The 19,637-nt window shown below is 43.0% G+C and overlaps 1 protein-coding gene across 2 annotated transcripts in view; it reads right to left on the reverse strand.

Moving 5' to 3' along the window:
* The window catches only part of LOC106571332 (transcription regulator protein BACH2), a 107,047-nt gene that overhangs the window by 31,849 nt on the left and 55,561 nt on the right, over positions 1–19,637 (reverse strand). For both annotated transcript variants that reach the window (XM_014144275.3, XM_014144277.3), the window contains exon 2: positions 7,229–7,483. In XM_014144275.3, coding sequence (XP_013999750.2) covers positions 7,229–7,471 — 243 coding nt within the window. In that variant the 5' untranslated portion in view covers positions 7,472–7,483. The remainder of the gene's footprint in view (positions 1–7,228; positions 7,484–19,637) is intronic.

A 19,637-nucleotide genomic window follows, 5' to 3' on the forward strand; every position in this document is an offset into this window, starting at 1 on the left:
GAAAACAACGACTCCCGGTCGGAATATTATCGCTTTTTTACGAGAAAAATCGCATAAAAATTGATTTTAAACAACGTTTTACATGCTTCGAAGTACGGTAATGGAATATTTTGAATTTTTTTGTCACGATATGCGCCGGGCGCATCACCCTTCGTTACCCTTCGGATAGTGTCTTGAACGCACAACAAAACGCCGCTATTTGGATATAACTATGGATTATTTGGAACCAAAACAACATTGGGTGATGAAGTAGAAGTCCTGGGAGTGCATTCTGATGAAGAACAGCAAAGGTAATCCAATTTTTCTTATAGTAAATCTGAGTTTGGTGAGTACCAAACTTGGTGGGTGTCAAAATAGCTAGCCATGATGGCCGGGCTATCTACTCAGAATATTGCAAAATGTGCTTTCACCGAAAAGCTATTTTAAAATCGGACACCGCGATTGCATAAAGGAGTTCTGTATCTATAATTCTTAAAATAATTGTTATGTTTTTTGTGAACGTTTATCGTGAGTAATTTAGTAAATTCACCGGAAGTGTTCGGTGGGAATGCTAGCTCTGAACGTCACATGCTAATGTAAAAAGCTGGTTTTTGATATAAATATTAACTTGATTGAACAAAACATGCATGTATTGTATAACATAATGTCCTAGGAGTGTCATCTGATGAAGATCATCAAAGGTTAGTGCTGCATTTAGCTGTGGTTTTGTTTTTTGTGACATTATATGCTAGCTTGAAAAATGGGTGTCTGATTATTTCTGGCTGGGTACTCTGCTGACATAATCTAATGTTTTGCTTTCGCTGTAAAGCCTTTTTGAAATCGGACAGTGTGGTTAGATAAAGGAGAGTCTTGTCTTTAAAATGGTGTAAAATAGTCATATGTTTGAAAAATGGAAGTTTTCGGATTTTCGAGGAGTTTGTATTTCGCGCCACGCCCATCATTGGATATTGGAGCAGGTGTTCCGCTAGCGGAACGTCTAGATGTAAGAGGTTAATGCATTTGAGCCAATCAGTTGTGATGTGACAAGGTAGGGGTGGTATACAGAAGATAGCCCTATTTGGTAAAATACCAAGTCCATATTATGGCAAGAACAGATCAAATAAGCAAAGACAAACGACAGTCCATCATTACTTTAAGACATGAAGGTCAGTCAATCTGGAACATTTCAAGAACTTTTCAAGTTTCTTCAAGTGCAGTCGCAAAAACAATCAACCGCTATGATGAAACTGTCTCTCATGAGGACCGCCACAGGAAAGGAAGAGCCAGAGTTACCTCTGCTGCAGAGGATAAGTTCATTAGAGTTAACTGCACCTCAGATTTCAGCCCAAATAAATACTTCACAGAGTTCAAGTAACAGACACATCTCAACATCAACTGTTCGGAGGAGACTGCGTGAATCAGACATTCATGGTCAATTTGCTGCAAAGAAACCACTACTAAAGGACACCAATGAGAAGAAGAGACTTGCTTGGGCCAAGAAACATGAGCAATGGACATCAGACCGGTGGAAATCTGAGATTTTTGGTTCCAACCGTTGTGTCTTTGTGAGACACAGAGTAGGTGAACGGATGATCTCCGCATGTGTGGTTCTCACCATGAAGCACGGAGGAGGAGGTGTGATGGTGTGGGGGTGCTTTGCTGGTGACACTGTCTGTGATTTATTTAGAAATCAAGGCACACTTAACCAGCATGGCTACCAAAGCATTCTGCAGCGATACGCTATCCCATCTGGTTTGCGCTTAGTGGGACTATCATTTGTTTTTCAACAGGACAATGACCCAAAACACACCTCCAGGCTGTGTAAGGGCTATTTGACCAAGAAGGAGAGTGATGGAGTGCTGCATGAGATGTCCTGGCCTGCACAATCACCCGACCTCAACCAAATTGAGATGGTTTGGGATGAGTTGGACCGCAGAGTGAAGGAAAAGCAGCCAACAAGTGCTCAGCATATGTGGGAACTCCTTCAAGACTGTTGGAAAAGCATTCCTCATGAAGCTGGTTGAGAGAATGCCAAGAGTGTGCAAAGCTGTCATCAAGACAAAGGGTGGCTACTTTGAAGAATCTCAAATATAAAATATATTTTGATTTGTTTCACACATTTTTGGTTACTACATGATTCCATTTGTGTTATTTCATAGTTTTGATGTCCTCACTATTATTCTACAATGTAGAAAATAGTACAAATAAAGAAAAATCCTTGAGTAGGACAAAAAAGTGTCAGCACCTGTGAGTCACCTACTGTACAATAAAGACACCGGTGACAGAGGACATTAAATCTTGAGAGATGATGTCAATGAAATTACCTTCCCTCCATTACGAGACAGTGACCCGTTTAGACAGGACAGAGAAATAGTGGTGGTGTCCCAAATGGCACCCTATTACCTATATAGTGCACTACTTTGACCAGGGGTTGGGCCCGGTTCAGGCAACAGAGCCCAAAAACAGGAAAATAACGACATTTTTCAAGGAACCGGGAATAAAAGTCATTCATAGTATTTTGGAACAGAACTGTTATTTTTTCAAGTTTTTCTAGCATTTTTTCTAGTTCCTCACTCTGTCACTCAGAAATGTATTCCAGTGTCTGCCTGCAAGCTGAAAATCTTTGCCAGTGTGTGTGCGTGTTTAGGCTACCTTTCCCTCTGAAGCATATGCTACTGTACTGACATTACCATAGGCTACTGTACTGACATTACCATAGGCTACCATCCTGACATTACCATAGGCTACCGTACTGACATTACCATAGACTACTCTCCTGACATTACCATAGGCTACTGTACTGACATTACCATAGGCTACTGTACTGACATTCCCATAGGCTACTGTCCTGACATTCCCATAGGCTACTGTACTGACATTCCCATAGGCTACTGTACTGACATTCCCATAGGCTACTGTCCTGACATTACCATTGGCTACTGTACTGACATTACCATAGGCTACTGTCCTGACATTACCATAGGCTACTGTACTGACATTCCCATAGGCTACTGTACTGACATTACCATAGGCTAGTGTACTGATATTACAATCATGATTCAGAAGCTAGGGAGAGAGATTTGTAATTAGCTAGAGAAGAATGGATACATTTTTTTCTATGCTAGTTAAGGATACTATAGGCTTAGTTATCACATTTCACATTGGATTTATTAACTACAAAAAGGTACGACGTGTTTCTAGTTCTGTTGCCGTTCTGCACATAAGCTTTTCATAGATAGCTAGCTCAAGCTTGTTAGCTAGCTAGCTGAAAGGACATTCAAAGTTCCTTCATAGAAGCCACTCCTCTGTAGGTATAATTCTGTGGACCTAATTCAGATAATTCATGTCATAACAAGATGCACAGCACTTCAAGCTGTAACGCCCTGGCCATAGAGAGGGGTTTTTGTTCTTTATTTTGGTTAGGCCAGGGTGTTACATTGGGTGGGCGTTCTATGTGCATTTTTCTATGTTGGTTTGTTTCATTGATTTTGGCCGTGTGGCTTCCAATCAGGCACAGCTGTAGAGTGTTGTTGCTGATTGGGAGTCACACATAAGGAGCATGTTTTTCCTTTGGGTTTTGTGGGTAATTGTTTCTGTTTAGTGTTTGCACCTGACAGGACTGTTTGGCTGTCGGTTTTCTTGTTTTGTACAGTGTTCTTTATTAAATTAAAATCATGATGAACACTAACTCCGCTGCGCCTTGGTCTACTCTCTTTCCCGACAGCCGTTACACAAGCCTCCTCCTCAACCCTCTCTCGCTCTCTCCCCACCAGCAAAATTTCTGTCAAATCTTGCACCATAGGCTACACTTGTCTTTCCATCATGCATGTAAACAACTGGCTTGTCTGCTCTATCCACACTAATTGGTGAAGTAATTGAATTTGCTAAATGTATAAAAACGCTGATTTCACAGGTTAAAAAGGAACAGAAAGGAGCGATATTTTGGGGGTTTGAACTGGTTCAGAACTGTATTTTGCTGGCCAGAACAGTGGAACTGAACAAAAAAAATAGTTATTCTGTTCAGAACGAAACAATTGGAAAAAATGTTGGTTCCAACCCTTGCTTTTGACTAGAGCCCTGTGGGTCCTGGTCAAAAGTAGTGCACTATATAGGGAATAGGGTGCCATTTGGGACACTATCATCCCACCAAAGGACAGACTAACCATTACCTTCATCAACCCATCTCTTAGACGGAGCTATTTAATAACTGCTTTACAACCCAGTTTATACAGTAGACCTAATATATTTCCCTACTTAAGATAATGTTTATTTAGGGAAAAGCATGTTAAAAGTTCATATTCTGTTAACTCATACCCAAATAATGTTTGTCCACACCATTCTGTAGTTGAGGAACGCCCACACCATTCCAACACAGAAAAGCTGTTTTTTAAGATACTTAATAGAAAAAGTTGGAAGGAAAACTATTTAACTCATACTATAATGAATTATAGGTCATATTTCATAGAAACCTGGAAACACAGGACAGTTACTTTAACCTGTTGGGGCTAGGGGGCAGTATTTGCACGGCTGGATAAAAAAACGTACCCGATTTAAACTGGTTACTACTCTTGCCCAGAAACGAGAATATGCATATAATTAGTAGATTTGGATAGAAAACACTAAAGTTTCTAAAACTGTTTGAATGGTGTCTGTGTATAACAGAACTCATATGGCAGGCCAAAACCTGAGAAGATTCCATACAGGAAGTGCCCTGTCTGACAATTTGTTGTCCTTCTGTTGCATCTCTATCGAAAATACAGCATCTCTGCTGTAACGTGACATTTTTTAAGGCTTCCATTGGCTCTCAGAAGGTGCCAGAAAGTGGAATGGGGTGTCTGCTGTCTCTGGGCGAAGAACAGCAGGAGAATTTGTGAGTGGTCAGCCTGGGGACAGTGACACTGGAGATGTGCGTTCATGAGAATTCTCCATTTTTTTCTTTCAGCCTTTGAATACAACATCGCCCGGTTGGCATATTATTGCTATTTTACGAGAAAAATAGCATAAAAATTGATTTTAAACAGCGTTTGACATGCTTCAAAGTACGGTAATGGAATATTTTGAAAATTTGCACCCTTCGGTGCAAATTTGCACCCTTCGGATAGTGACCTGAACGCACGAACAAAACGGAGCTATTTGAATATAACTATGGATTATTTGGAACCAAAACAACATTTGTTGTTGAAGTAAAAGTCCTGGGAGTGCATTCTGACGAAGAACAGCAAAGGTAATCCAATTCTTCTAATAGTAATTCTGAGTTTGGTAAGCCCCAATGGTGGGTGTCAAAACAGCTAGCCGTGATGGCCGGGCTATGTACTCAGAATATTGCAAAATGTGTTTTCGCCGAAAAGCTATTTTAAAATCTGACACCGCGATTGCATAAAGGAGTTCTGTATCTATAATTCTTAAAATAATAGTTATGTATTTTGTGAACGTTTATCGTGAGTAATTTAGTAAATTCACCGGAAGTTTGCGGTGGGTATGCTAGTTCTGAACATCACATGCTAATGTAAAAAGCTGGTTTTTGATATAAATATGAACTTGATTGAACAAAACATGCATGTATTGTATAACAGAATATCCTAGGAGTGTCATCTGATGAAGATCATCAAAGGTTAGTGCTGCATTTAGCTGTGGTTTTGGTTTTTGTGACATATATGCTTGCTTTGAAAATGGCTGTGTGATTATTTTTGGCAGGGTACTCTCCTGACATAATCTAATGTTTTGCTTTCGCTGTAAAGCCTTTTTGAAATCTGATAATGTGGTTAGATTAACGAGAGTCTTGTCTTTAAAATGGTGTAAAATAGTCATATGTTTGAGAAATTGAAGTTATAGCATTTTTGAGGTATTTGTATTTCGCGCCACGCGATTCCACTGGCTGTTGACTAGGGTGGGACGCAAGCGTCCCACCCTAGCCCAGGGAAGTTAAAGAAACAGGCTCTTTCTGAAACATGACTCTTTCCACACCTGAAACACACAACCTCTCATGCATTATGCATAACGCAGAAAGAGTAAATGAAAGGGATCCTGCTTTGGTGTGTCGCAGAGTAATCTCTCATGGACAGACTACGTAAACATAAATGGTACCGTAGATCTGTCATGATACAACGGGATGGGTGAGATACCGAGCAGCATTAGTTCCGGTAAATTGTACAAATCACAATTTCGCAGGTTTTAGCGTCTTTAGAATTTTGGAAGGGGAGGGGACATTTGGTCCATAGACTTTCCTATAACTTGCAAAGAGGGAGGATGGAGCTCTTTATTCTGGTTCCGATCCGTGTTCTATCTCTTCTCTATACACATATGGACCCAGAACTTAATCGAGCATCTGACCAATTACCCAGAACTTTATTTCTGGTTTAACTGAGAATAGTCACAGAGCCAGTCCCAGGAATAACCCATAGTATCTCACTCAACACACAATGTTAATTTTACATAAGACAGGAACAGATTGATCTTTCAGGAGAGATTTCCACAGAGATGGAGTGATGGTGACTTGTTTTCTAGCTATCGAGGCAACAGTAAAAGTCTTTGGACAGGCATTACATTATTAATGCATGCTAGCTTCAACCCCACACAGCTCGGAACCACACAGCTCCTTCACATGTGGTGCGTGCCCCAGTTTTGCGGGCCAAGTGTGTGTATGTGATGTGTGAGTGTGTGACATCAATATGTCAGTGGAGAATTGTTGTCACTATGACACATCTATGGGTGGTGAGGGTTGGGGGGTTCTGAAGGGGTGAGGTTGGAATGACAGGAGTGCTGGGAAGGGGAAGAAAAGTGTTGGCTGCATGAGGGAGATTGCGTCAGTCACAGAGAAAAGTGCTACCTACTACAGAGAGCTGAGGAGCTGATGAGAGCTGAGAGTGGAGGGAGAGGTGATAATTGGTAATCATGGTTCTACATGGTCTCACTATCACCGTCGCTACAGTAGCACATCTCCCTCTCTCCTCGTCAGCTGTAAGACCTCACAGATTAAATTAAAACACTGTTAGGATGTCTTATATCCTCCCTGACACCGTTCATCTCAACACCATTCATGGCAAAGAGAGAGTTGATATTGGACTGAGAAGTTATGAAGTGAATAGTGATAAAAACAGGCTGATGATGAAACAGTCAAAAGAACCAGATTGGAGTGAATGTCTGACTGTGTTCGACCAGGTGTGAAAACTAAGATGTTGTTCTTAATACTATATGTTATACAGTAGGTGTTATAGAGGTTAAGCACAATTGTTATACAGTAGATACATACCTCCTCAGGTAGGCTGAGGACCAAGTCATTCTCGGCCTGTCCCACCAGAGCCTGCAAGAAGTATTCTGAGCAGGCGGCCAGCACGGCCCGGTGGCCGCGGAACTCCTTGCCCTCCACCAGGACAGTCACATCGCACAGGATATCCTGCTTCCGCTGGTCGTTCAGGCACAGGAGGATATTGGTACAATGAACCGTCGACTCATACACGTACATGGGGGCTTCAGGCTTCTCATCCACGGACATTCCGCTCACGCCCTGGAAATAGAAGCACAACGGGGTGGGAGGAGGGTGGGGGTCAGCTTTCAGATTAATGTGGCGGGCCCTGTTGGTGAGCTAGTGCATACCGCAGGGCTGACATCAGCGGGCCTCTCCTCATCTCCCACAGCCCAGCCTACTTCACCAGCCCCAAACACAGTCAGCCCCATGATTGAATACATACACCATGACCAGATCAGACCGCCTCAGCTCAGCTCAGCTTTACTCTCTCAAACACCCCTTATAGCCAGGAAATATACACACTCAACACACAAAGCTACACACTCTCAAACCGCAAGTACCTAACACATTCCCACTCATACACGCCCTTGCATGCAAACACACAAGCAATAACACACATCCTCCCACATACACACACCTCCACATAGACTCATGTTCCTGTACACAGCCCACACAGCCCCCCCCCCCCCACACACACACACACATCACAACGCAAACAAAAAAACAGCTTGCATACCCTATGCACACAGACACTGATACAGTAGCACAACAGAACACACACTCCCTGTCTAAAAGGTGGCATCCTTTCACAGAGACAGACAGAGAAGAAAGTCCTCAGACTCCTAATCTAAGAAGGTCGGGAGGGACTGTATGAGTGCCACTCAAGCACACTCAGCACAGAATAATAAGACTCTCAAACAGGAGAAGAATGAACACCAGTCATACAAACTCGACTCAAGCCTCCTCGCCAGCACTGTGTAAACTGTGTAAAGGAAAACAGTGTCTATACAGTTGTTTATGTTGCTTTAATCCCCCAGAAGCCTGATATTTGGCTTTGGTCCTTGCAGTCAAGCGCTTCCACCCACAGTCATTTAGGCTGTACTAAAGGAAGAAAAGCATAATGTATATTTAAAAGCATTTCATCTTATCAGTGCTCCACATACACACAGTGCAGGGAGAATTGAAAGGACTGGTTCTCTCTGCAAAAAAGGATCCTTCACAACAGTGTTTCCCAACCCTGGTCCTCCAGTACCGACAACAAAACACATTTTTACTGTAACCCTGGACAAGCACACCTGATTCAACTTGTCAACTAATCATCAAGCCCTCAATGAGTGTGATGACGTGTGTTTGTCCAGGGATACAATAAACCTGTGTACTGTTGGGGGCACTGGAGGACCAGGGTTGGGAAACACTACTTTACAACACTACGACAACAGCACATGTTTGTACCAATGTTCTGCCTTTATTGAGTAAGTGACTCTTAAAGGGATACTTCGGGATTTTGGTAATGAAGCCCTTTGTCTACTTCCCCAGAGTCAGATGAACTCATGGATACCATTTCTATGTGTCTGCATCCTGTAGGATGGAAGTTAGAGGTAGTTTTGCGAGCCAATGCTAACTAGTGTTAGCGCAATGACTGGCATTCTATGTTATCTACTAGCATGTGTGTTACAATAAAGTCAGAAATCACGCTAATGCTAGTTAGCAACTTCCTTCGAACTGCAAACAGAGACATAAAAATGGTTTCCACAAGTTGATCTGACTTTGGGGAAGTAGATAAGGGGCTTCATTGCCAAAATCCTGAAGTATCCCTTTAAACGTGAAACCACTGAAGAATATTGTTAATGATCATATTGCTATAGAAACCAAGTAATAAACACAGATAGAGCCTGCCGGACTTGTTTCCATCACATAATGAGTTTTCACATCCGCAGGGCTTGCTGTTCTTAGTAAATCAGAGCTGCATGACTCCATAGTTTCTTCAAAACACACTTAAGAAGCTATGTTCTGGGAACTGACAGCACATTTCCATGAAGTCAGTGTCAGGCCAATTTTCCCCTCTGCTCAACCACTGGCGATAGATAGGAATTCAACTATCTTTCAGCTATCCTTCTGCAGATAAATCATACGGAGGCACTCTATAACTGACTCTCTTTTATGCCTGGGTTTGCTTACTCGTCAACCCCTACTTCATTCGTGGTTCTACACGTAAAACACAGATAACTTAGTGATCATGTAGTGATCAGTCACATTAAAAGGAGTCCCTAGTGACCGGCCAGGCAATGCTTTCCTTGACTGTCAGACACTGTGCCACATTTGGAGCAGTCTTGGCTCTCACTCAGACAGCTGAATATAACATCAGTAAAATGGCTCTAACACACCGCCTCACCTCAGTGGACGACGACACTACTGGTGAGAATGGAGGCTTCTTCCCCCCCCTGCAAACAGAAATGTCTCTGTTGAAAATGGAAACTCCTGTCTTGTAAATGGAAGTGGACTGGCCGGAAAACGCTACTCTGCTGCTCTGCCAGGGTAGTGAAATATCACCTATGTCCATTTCCTACCAGGAATGAGAATCAGACAGTTCTCAGGTTTTACACCTCAATAACTCCAGTGCAAACTATGTAGTCATCAACTACATGAGGGAGAGAGTTCTGGCCCTTACCTCTCCAGGTTTAAAACAAACCTCATTTGATCTCACTGCTGTTACTATACCAGCCATTATTGCAGGCCCTCATATGTTTTGCTGTGGTATGATAGGGCTGGTGCGGCCATGCGGGGGCCGGTTTGCAACCACTGTCCAGACATTTACAGTGGTTGTCTGAGTGGTCGGTCCCAATTATTGTTCAGTTTTTTTTTTTTTCCACCATACATTTCTCAGTTGGCTTGGCAGGATAATGACCTGTCTTCCAAGAATAATGTCTCCAGATGTGGTTGCAAGGTTCATAACAATCCAAACATGCTATTTCTAACCCTGGAATGTGCGTTCGCCTTGCTTCCATTTCAGAAGTCTGTTTTGCAGCGGGGAAGGGAAAATACAGGGATGATACACACAAACACACACACACACACACACACACACGCACCACAAAATAGCTGGTTATGGTCGCGTTCTGATTAGAATTGCTGAGGGATGCAAAGCTCTTTTTCTTTTTCAACGTTCATTTTGTTTCTACCGCAGCTCTTTGCACTAACTGATGCAGCTAACCTGCTTTGTGACTAACACTCCTGTGCAGATCAAAAACGCAGTAGTGTGGTAATACGTTTCCGACAAACCCATCAGCAGAGCTGACTCTGCGCCTAGGCACAGCTCTATTCTCCTGAAGCACCAACACTGATTAACACTAACGTGGCTGGAGAGGAGTCAGTTCTCAGCTCTTTACACTTTACACATCATGGCTGTAATATTATACAGTATATAAACAAAGACATGCATACAAGCGTACAAAGTACACACACACACACACACACACACACACACACACACACACACACACACACACACACACACACACACACACACACACACACACACACACACACACACACACACACACACACACACAGCTTATTTATGTTGAATGTGCTACTACAATGTGTCTATACTGTACAGGAACTACTACCATCAAAGACCCATACTGTCACCGTCCACCAGCCACTGGCAATACATTCACTGCAGACGCCTTTATGATTGCAGTTAGCTGTCGCCTGCATGCACTGTATGAATGGACTCGTGGTCTGTATGTGGATCGTCTGCACCTTGACTGTAAAAGCCTTTCCTCAGTCCATCCAACTGACTGACTCCTTCACTCACTGCTGCTTAGTCACTATGTATAGTAGACCACCAGCTGAGAGGTTATAGCCTAGCCAGTAGAACCCAGTCACCTCCCCTCCCACAGGCTCAGTGGGGTTAATGGGGTCAGTGGGGTTACTCACGCACACACACAGACAAAACTAGTGGATGGTTTCAGTCACCTACGATACGGCATTATGATGCGTTTCAGCTTAGGGGACCCTGGAGGAGAGGGGGTGTAAGAGCATCATGATGGGCTCTGTGACGTCCTCTCCTCTCTCTGTGTCTCTGAGGCATGTGCAGAGAGGGGATTGACGTGAAGAGAAGGGGGAGCAGAGGGGAGAAATGAGGGGCTCCTTACCAACAACACCTGGCCTCTCTCTCTCTCTCTCTCTCTCTCTCTCTCTCTCTCTCTCAGTGCGGAACAAAACAAAGCATAAAGCGCCACCCTCATGACTGCAGAAAGCTCACATAACTCAGAAACAGGGCATCATCTACTAGCGACTGAACCCCCTTCCCACATGTACACCCTGGATGCCATGACTACGCACTCCTCCTCAGACATACACGCCTTTCTCTCTCCAGCCATTTTCACAGAGTATAGGATGATGTGAGGTATCTTAACAGACAACACAGTGGAACATTAGAGGCTGTTCTGATGCCAGATGTCTGTAACTACTCCGAGGATGTGTATGACTTAAATTGTAACATAGTTTCTAATCAGAAAATCTGAATCACTCTCTCTCTCTATGATGGCATTTGCTGGAAGTAAACAAGCCATGTCTGCTGCTGTAATACTATTAGGATTATGTCCCAAATGGCACCCTATTCCCTTTATAGTACACTACTTTTGACCACTTTTGACCAGGGGTGCCATTTGGGACGCACACCAAGTCTCCTGAGCAGTATGTATTGAATACTAGCAAGACTACGAGTAATGGGAGAGAACATTGCGTTACTGTGTAGTGTGTACCATTAGGACAGGAGGCCTGATGCCAGATGCCTGTAACTACTCCGAGGATGAGCATGACTTTAATTGTAAATTACCAAATTAAGTCGCTAGCGATAACAAATGTGCTTGGAGAGGTAATGTCAAACAGACAGCTAAGGCAGTCAATGTCAAAAATGGCTTTAAAGGTGATAAAACCACTAACTGAAAAAATGTCTGCCTGGGGGAAATAGACAACCCCTGTCAATATACCATAAACATCGCCCAGCACCATCCTATGACTGACAGACAAACAGACAGAAAGACAAACATGTGTGGCCCCCATTGCCTGCTGTATGTTCCTATAAATGTCTACATTCATCTTTGAACTTTCTCTAAAATGAGGGAGCAGAGCCCTCCACTCACTTCAACATGAAAGTCAACCCAGATGACTATTCCCATTAAGTGGCAATTTCCTCATCTCAATGGTCTCAGGCTCCTGCATGCTTCTCTTCATGCAGATCTCTCCCTCCCACAGGATATTAGAGAATTCTGCTTATTCAACCACCTGGAGGGCTCCATGTGTAATTGTTCAACTGTTTCAAAAGTCATGTACTGGAATGAAAGCGACGACGTAGTAATCCATGTAGTACGTGTTCTCTTGGCCATCAATGTCATTATTTCCTCAGCCTGTTAAGGGTTTTGGTGTGGGGCTTTAGGTAAGTTAATTGTAGTAGATTAATTAAACTAAATCATTGAGAGGCGCAGACAGACAGACAGACAGACACCTGAGAGGGCTGGGCAGAGAGCTGTTATTAAGCTGGTGACAGCGTCTGTGCAGATGTGTTTCCCTAAAATAGAAATAAATAATACAAAGGTATATTGGTATTCATCTGCTTGCTATTTGGGTTTTTAGGCAATGTTTCTGTATAAGCACTTTATGACATCTGCTGATGTAAAAAGGGCTTTATAAATACATTTGATTAGATATATAAATAACAGACAGTAGTTTAAGTGAGCACATAGGTGTCATTGATAGTCAGCAATATTAATATAATTTTTAACTTGTGAAATTATGTTGTAGGATAATTTACACAAGAGAGTTTATGCTGAATCTATGATGCATTAGGTAATAGAGGTCACAACATGTCGAGATCGTTGTGGTAGAACTTGACTGGCCTGCACAGAGCCCTGACCTCAACCCCATCGAACACCTTTCGGATTAATTGGAGCACCGACTGCGAGCCAGGCCTAATCGCCCAACATCAGTGCCAACCTCACTAATGTTCTTGTGGCTGAACGGAAGCAAGTCCCCGCAGCAATGTTCCAACATCTAGTGGAAAGCCTTCCCAGAAGAGTGGAGGCTGTTATAGCAGCAAATGGGGGACCAACTCCACATTAATGCCCATGATTCTGGAATAAGATGTTCGACGACCAGGTGTCTTTTGGTCATGTAGTGTATGTATTGAACAGTGGGGGCTCCTCAGAGGAGGAATGGGAGGACCATCCTCCTCAGTGAATTTCATTTTTTTTTTTTTATGTTTCACTATAAAAAAAATTATCCTTTTTAGATAAAACTATACTAAATATATTAATGTAACCAAATAATTGATTAAAACACACTGTTTTCCAATGAAGGTCTACAGTAGTCTCAACAGCACTCTGTAGGGTAGCACCATGGTGTAGACGGAGAACAGCTAGCTTCTGTCCTCCTCTTGGTACATTGGCTTCAATACAAAACCTAGGAGGTTCATGGTTCTCACCCCCTTCCAAAGACTTAAACAGTAATTATGACAACTTCTGGAGGATGTACTCCAACCTGTCAGAGCTCTTGCAGCATGAACTGACAAGTTGTCGACACAATCAGTGGACCAGAGAATCACTCTAGTACTGAAAGCTACAGCTAGCTAGCACTGCAGTAGTTGACTCAAAGAGAGAGAAAGACAATAGTTTAACCGTTTTTAACAAATTAATTTTATTCAAAAATTAAGGAGAAGCAAGAGAGAGGGAGATAACTATATTTCATAATTTTTTTCCAGTTTCACTTACTTAGCTAGCAAATGCAGCTATCTACTTTAGCCTACTCAAACAACTGGCTCAAACAGATGCTATGTTAGCTAGCTGGCTACAGTATGACTATCCAACACTGGAACTCTTCCAAGTCAAGGTAAGCTTTTAGTTTGACTAATTTATTGCCACCGGAACATGCCGGTAAAACTGCTAAACTGCTTACTGACTGTACACTGTACTGCATGATTTTAGCAGGTTTACTAACACGTTAGTTCTGTTAGCTATGTTGACTATGATGTTACTTTATCTAATATGGTGACAACAATGTAGGCTGTGTGTAGCGGTAAGCGGTTATGATATGGTTTGGCTTGGAAAGGTTTTTTCACCTGGTCACAGACAGCTGATGTGTTGTGCATTGAAGTCCACAAGCAAAGGGAAAAGTTGAGAGGAGCAGAGTGCATAGATGTTAGAAGGAATACAATGTGGCTGCTATGAAAGTGAACTGTGTTTACGCGTGATCAGGGGTGTATTCATTCTGCCGATTCCGTTGAAAAACGTTTCTTAAACAGAAGCAAACAGAACGAAACAGGGATAAACATACCGGAATTTGTCCAATAGAAACTCATGTTTGCAACTGTTGGACTGATGTTTACACCTAGATCAGTTAGATGCAGGCAAGAGTGTGCAAAGCAGTATTGAATGTGTCATTGTCCATGTGTCCATGTGTCACTGTCTGTCACCTCAAATTTTGCTCTCGACCTGTGTGCACCTATGTTGTATACATTAATTCATAGACTAGGTTGTAGAAACCTCATGATAGGTATAGGGAAAATCAAAGTATCATGTAGTAGCCTAAACATATCGCTGGTTCATTGAACTGGTAGAATGGAATATAAAGGGCAGTCATCCAATATGCTGAAATAGAAGGAAATAAGGAAATGCTCATCTTAAATGGAATCGACCGCCACTGGTAAAGAAGGGGTGGCTATAAGAAGACAATGTATAGCTGTATTTAACTCTGGGTCTCCTCAGGCCACAGAGAAGGGTTGCAGAGGTGTCAGACAGACACAGAGACAAGTCAGGCTATGCCGGAGTTCATTAAAGCCCAACTCAATCAACAAATGTACCCAGAGCCTTTTCACCCGGATAGAGATCAATATTACAGTGGGGGAAAAAGTATTTGATCCCGTGCTGATTTTGTACGTTTTCCCACTTATAAAGAAATGATCAGTCTATAATTTTAATGGTAGGTTTATTTGAACAGTGAGAGACAAAATAACAACAAAAAAATCAAGAAAAACGCATGTCAAAAATGTTATAAAATGATCTGCATTTTAATGAGGGAAATAAGTATTTGACCCCTTTGCAAAACATGACTTAGTACTTGGTGGCAAAACCCTTGTTGGCAATCACAGAGGTCAGACGTTTCTTGTAGTTGGCCACCAGGTTTGCACACATCTCAGGAGGGATTTTGTCCCACTCCTCTTTGCAGATCTTCTCCAAGTCATTAAGGTTTCGAGGCTGACGTTTGGCAACTCAAACCTTCAGCTCCCTCCACAGATTTTCTATGGGATTAAGGTCTGGAGACTGGCTAGGCCACTCCAGGACCTTAATGTGCTTCTTCTTGAGCCACTCCTTTGTTGCCTTGGCTGTGTGTTTTGGGTCATTGTCATGCTGGAATACCCATCCACGACCCATTTTCAATGCCCTGGCTGAGGGAAGGAGGTTCTCACCCAAGATTTGACGGTACATGGCCCCGTCCATCGTCCCTTTGATGCGGTGAAGTTGTCCTGTCCCCTTAGCAGAAAAACACCCCCAAAGCATAATGTTTCCACCTCCATGTTTGATGGTGGAGATGGTGTTCTTGGGGTCATAGGCAGCATTCCTCCTCCTCCAAACACGGCGAGTTGAGTTGATGTCAAAGAGCTCCATTTTGGTCTCATCTGACCACAACACTTTCACCAGTTGTCCTCTGAGTCATTCAGATGTTCATTGGCAAACTTCAGACGGGCATGTATATGTATTCTTGAGCAGGGGGACCTTGCGGGCACTGCAGGATTTCAGTCCTTCACGGCGTAGTGTGTTACCAATTGTTTTCTTGGTGACTATGGTCCCAGCTGCCTTGAGATCATTGACAAGATCCTCCCGTGTAGTTCTAGGCTAATTCCTCACCGTTCTCATGAACATTGCAACTCCACGAGGTGAGATCTTGCATGGAGCCCCAGGCCGAGGGATATTGACAGTTCTTTTGTGTTTCTTCCATTTGCGAATAATCGCACCAGCTGTTGTCACCTTCTCACCAAGCTGCTTGGCGATGGTCTTGTAGCCCATTCCAGCCTTGTGTAGGTCTACAATCCTGTCCCTGACATCCTTGGAGAGCTCTTTGATCTTGTCCATGGTGGAGAGTTTGGAATCTGATTGATTGATTGTTTCTGTGGACAGGTGTCTTCTTTACAGGTAACAAGCTGCGGTTAGGAGCACTCCCTTTAAGAGTGTGCTCCTAATCTCAGCTCGTTACCTGTATAAAAGACACATGGGAGCCAGAAATCTTTCTGATTGAGAGGGGGTCAAATACTTATTTCCCTCATTAAAATACAAATCAATTTATAACATTTCTGACGTGTTTTTCTGGATATTTTTGTTGTTTTTCTGTCTCTCACTGTTCAAATAAACATAAACAAATTATAGACTGATCCTTTCTTTGTCAGTGGGCAAACGTACCAAATACTTTTTTCCTTCACTGTATGTCCCTACGCTTCGATCCCGAGCAAGAGCAAAAACAAAAATAGCAAATTATTAATTTTTGACCAGTAGGCTGCCAGCACTTTAAATATTAATGTAGAGATTCTGTTAGACGACGGGAGTGTGCCATGTTCACACTTGAAAAATGTAACGTTGCTTTTCAATGGATGAGAGCCTGAAACGAGTAGATCCTGTTTTCCTGTTTAAGGCAGGTGTGGTACACAGTGTTACTCAGACCTGGTTATGGTAGGTGTGGTACACAGTGTTACTCAGACCTGGTTATGGCAGGTGTGGTACACAGTATTACTCAGACCTGGTTATGGTAGGTGTGGTACACAGTATTACTCAGACCTGGTTATGGTAGGTGTGGTACACAGTATTACTCAGACCTGGTTATGGTACGTGTGGTACACAGTGTTACTCAGACCTGGTTAAGGTAGGTGTGGCACACAGTATTACTCAGACCTGGTTATGGCAGGTGTGGCCTACAGTGTTACTCAGACCTGGTTATGGCAGGTGTGGCCTACAGTGTTACTCAGACCTGGTTATGGCAGGTGTGACCTACAGTGTTACTCAGACCTGGATACGGCAGGTGTGGCCTACAGTGTTACTCAGACCTGGTTATGGTAGGTGTGGCCTACAGTGTTACTCAGACCTTGTTATGGCAGGTTTGACCTACAGTGTTTCTCAGACCTGGATATGGCAGGTGTGGCCCACAGTGTTACTCAGACCTGGTTATGGCAGGTGTGGCCTACAGTGTTACTCAGACCTTGTTATGGCAGGTTTGACCTACAGTGTTTCTCAGACCTGGATATGGCAGGTGTGGCCCTCAGTGTTACTCAGACCTGGTTATGGCAGGTGTGGCCTACAGTGTTACTCAGACCTGGTTATGGCAGGTTTGACCCACAGTGTTTCTCAGACCTTGTTATGGCAGGTGTGGCCTACAGTGTTACTCAGACCTGGTTATGGCAGGTTTGACCTACAGTGTTTCTCAGACCTTGTTATGGCAGGTGTGGCCCACAGTGTTACTCAGACCTGGTTATGGCAGGTTTGACCTACAGTGTTTCTCAGACCTTGTTATGGCAGGTGTGGCCCACAGTGTTACTCAGACCTGGTTATGGCAGGTTTGACCTACAGTGTTTCTCAGACCTTGTTATGGCAGGTGTGGCCCACAGTGTTACTCAGACCTGGTTATGGCAGGTTTGACCTACAGTGTTTCTCAGACCTTGTTATGGCAGGTGTGGCCCACAGTGTTACTCAGACCTGGTTATGGCAGGTTTGACCTACAGTGTTTCTCAGACCTTGTTATGGCAGGTGTGGCCCACAGTGTTACTCAGACCTGGTTATGGCAGGTTTGACCTACAGTGTTTCTCAGACCTTGTTATGGCAGGTGTGGCCCACAGTGTTACTCAGACCTGGTTAGGGCAGGTGTAGTACACAGTGTTACTCTCTAAGCTGTCCTGTGTGGCTAAATTGGTAGAGCATGGTGTTTGCAACGCCAGGGTTGTGGGTTCGATTCCCACGGGGGACCAGTACGAAAAGAAAAAAAAAGAAAATGTAAGTCGCTCTGGATAAGAGCGTCTGCTAAATGACTAAAATGTAAATGTAACTTCCGTGTTTCATCAGACCAGAGGACATTTCTCCAAAAAGTATGATCTTTGTCCCCATGTGCAGTTGCAAACCATAGTCTGGCTTTTTTATGGCGGTTTTGGAGCAGTGGCTTCTTCCTTGCTTAGTGGCCTTTCACGTTTTGTCGATATAGGACTCATTTTACTGTGGATATAGATACTTTTGTACCTGTTGTACCAGCATCTTCACAAGGTCCTTCCGACATCAACTGTAAATAAGCATTTCACGATCTGACACAATGGTAGCCTACCTTTTGGGCTTTATGTTGGAGATTTGCAATTTTTCCATGGTTCTAGGATGATTTTTAAAGATGCATTAGGCAAAATTGGTCTTTCATTTCCTGGTTGCTAAAATTGTAATAGTTTGTCTAATTTCAGTTTATGTGACAAAACAAGCAACTATACTGAAGAAAATAATTGTACCATCTAAACCGGTGTGAAATACTTTTTCCATAACCCAAAATATTGTATTTTCAGCTTTTTGAAGCTGGTGTACAAAACCGAAAGTAAAAGATGCAAAAATAAAACTTGAGAGGGAAGCATAGAAATAGCCCACATCGAACAGATCTACCACTTCTTAGACCTGCTTTCAATGAGAATGACAGATCTATAACTTACATTTCTATGTGAATTTGGTCAGGTCGCCCAAAAAGTTACATATTGCAGCTTTAGGTCATTTTGAAGCCAAATAAGCCAGCTCACTGAAAAGACTCGGAATGCCCATCACTATTGCAGAGCCGACGCTGGAGCTCTTGCCTGCTGACCAAAGAGGAATGGGATCCGCTCTGTTTCTGATGGTTGTGAAGGAGGGAAGAAAGAAGAGAGAGGGAAGGAGGGGAGAGAGGAGGAGGGAGATGGAAGAAAGAAGGAAGGAGAGGGGAGGAGATCTCATCTGATTTTGCACACTGCCGTAGCACTGGGGGACTTGTCTAGATCTGTACAATCCAACTTGTTAACAACTAAGGTAGTTCATGTCTTATAGAGGCAGGCAGAGGGCTATAACCTTCAGCATGTGAATCAATAGTAAGAACACCATAGGGATTCACCCTCTAAGAGAAAACAATTAGTGAAAAGTACACTGCTCAATAAAATAAAGGGAACACTTAAACAACACAATGTAACTCCAAGTCAATCACACTTCTGTGAAATCAAACTGTCCACTTAGGAAGCAACACTGATTGACAATACATTTCACATGCTGTTGTGCAAATGGAATAGACAACAGACACCCCCAATAAAGGAGTGGTTCTGCAGGTGGGGACCACAGACCACTTCTCAGTTCCTATGCTTCCTGGCTGATGTTTTGGT

The sequence above is a fragment of the Salmo salar genome, chromosome 15 (assembly GCF_965601325.2).
Source record: "Salmo salar chromosome 15, fSalSal1, whole genome shotgun sequence".
NCBI classification, from domain to species: domain Eukaryota; kingdom Metazoa; phylum Chordata; class Actinopteri; order Salmoniformes; family Salmonidae; genus Salmo; species Salmo salar.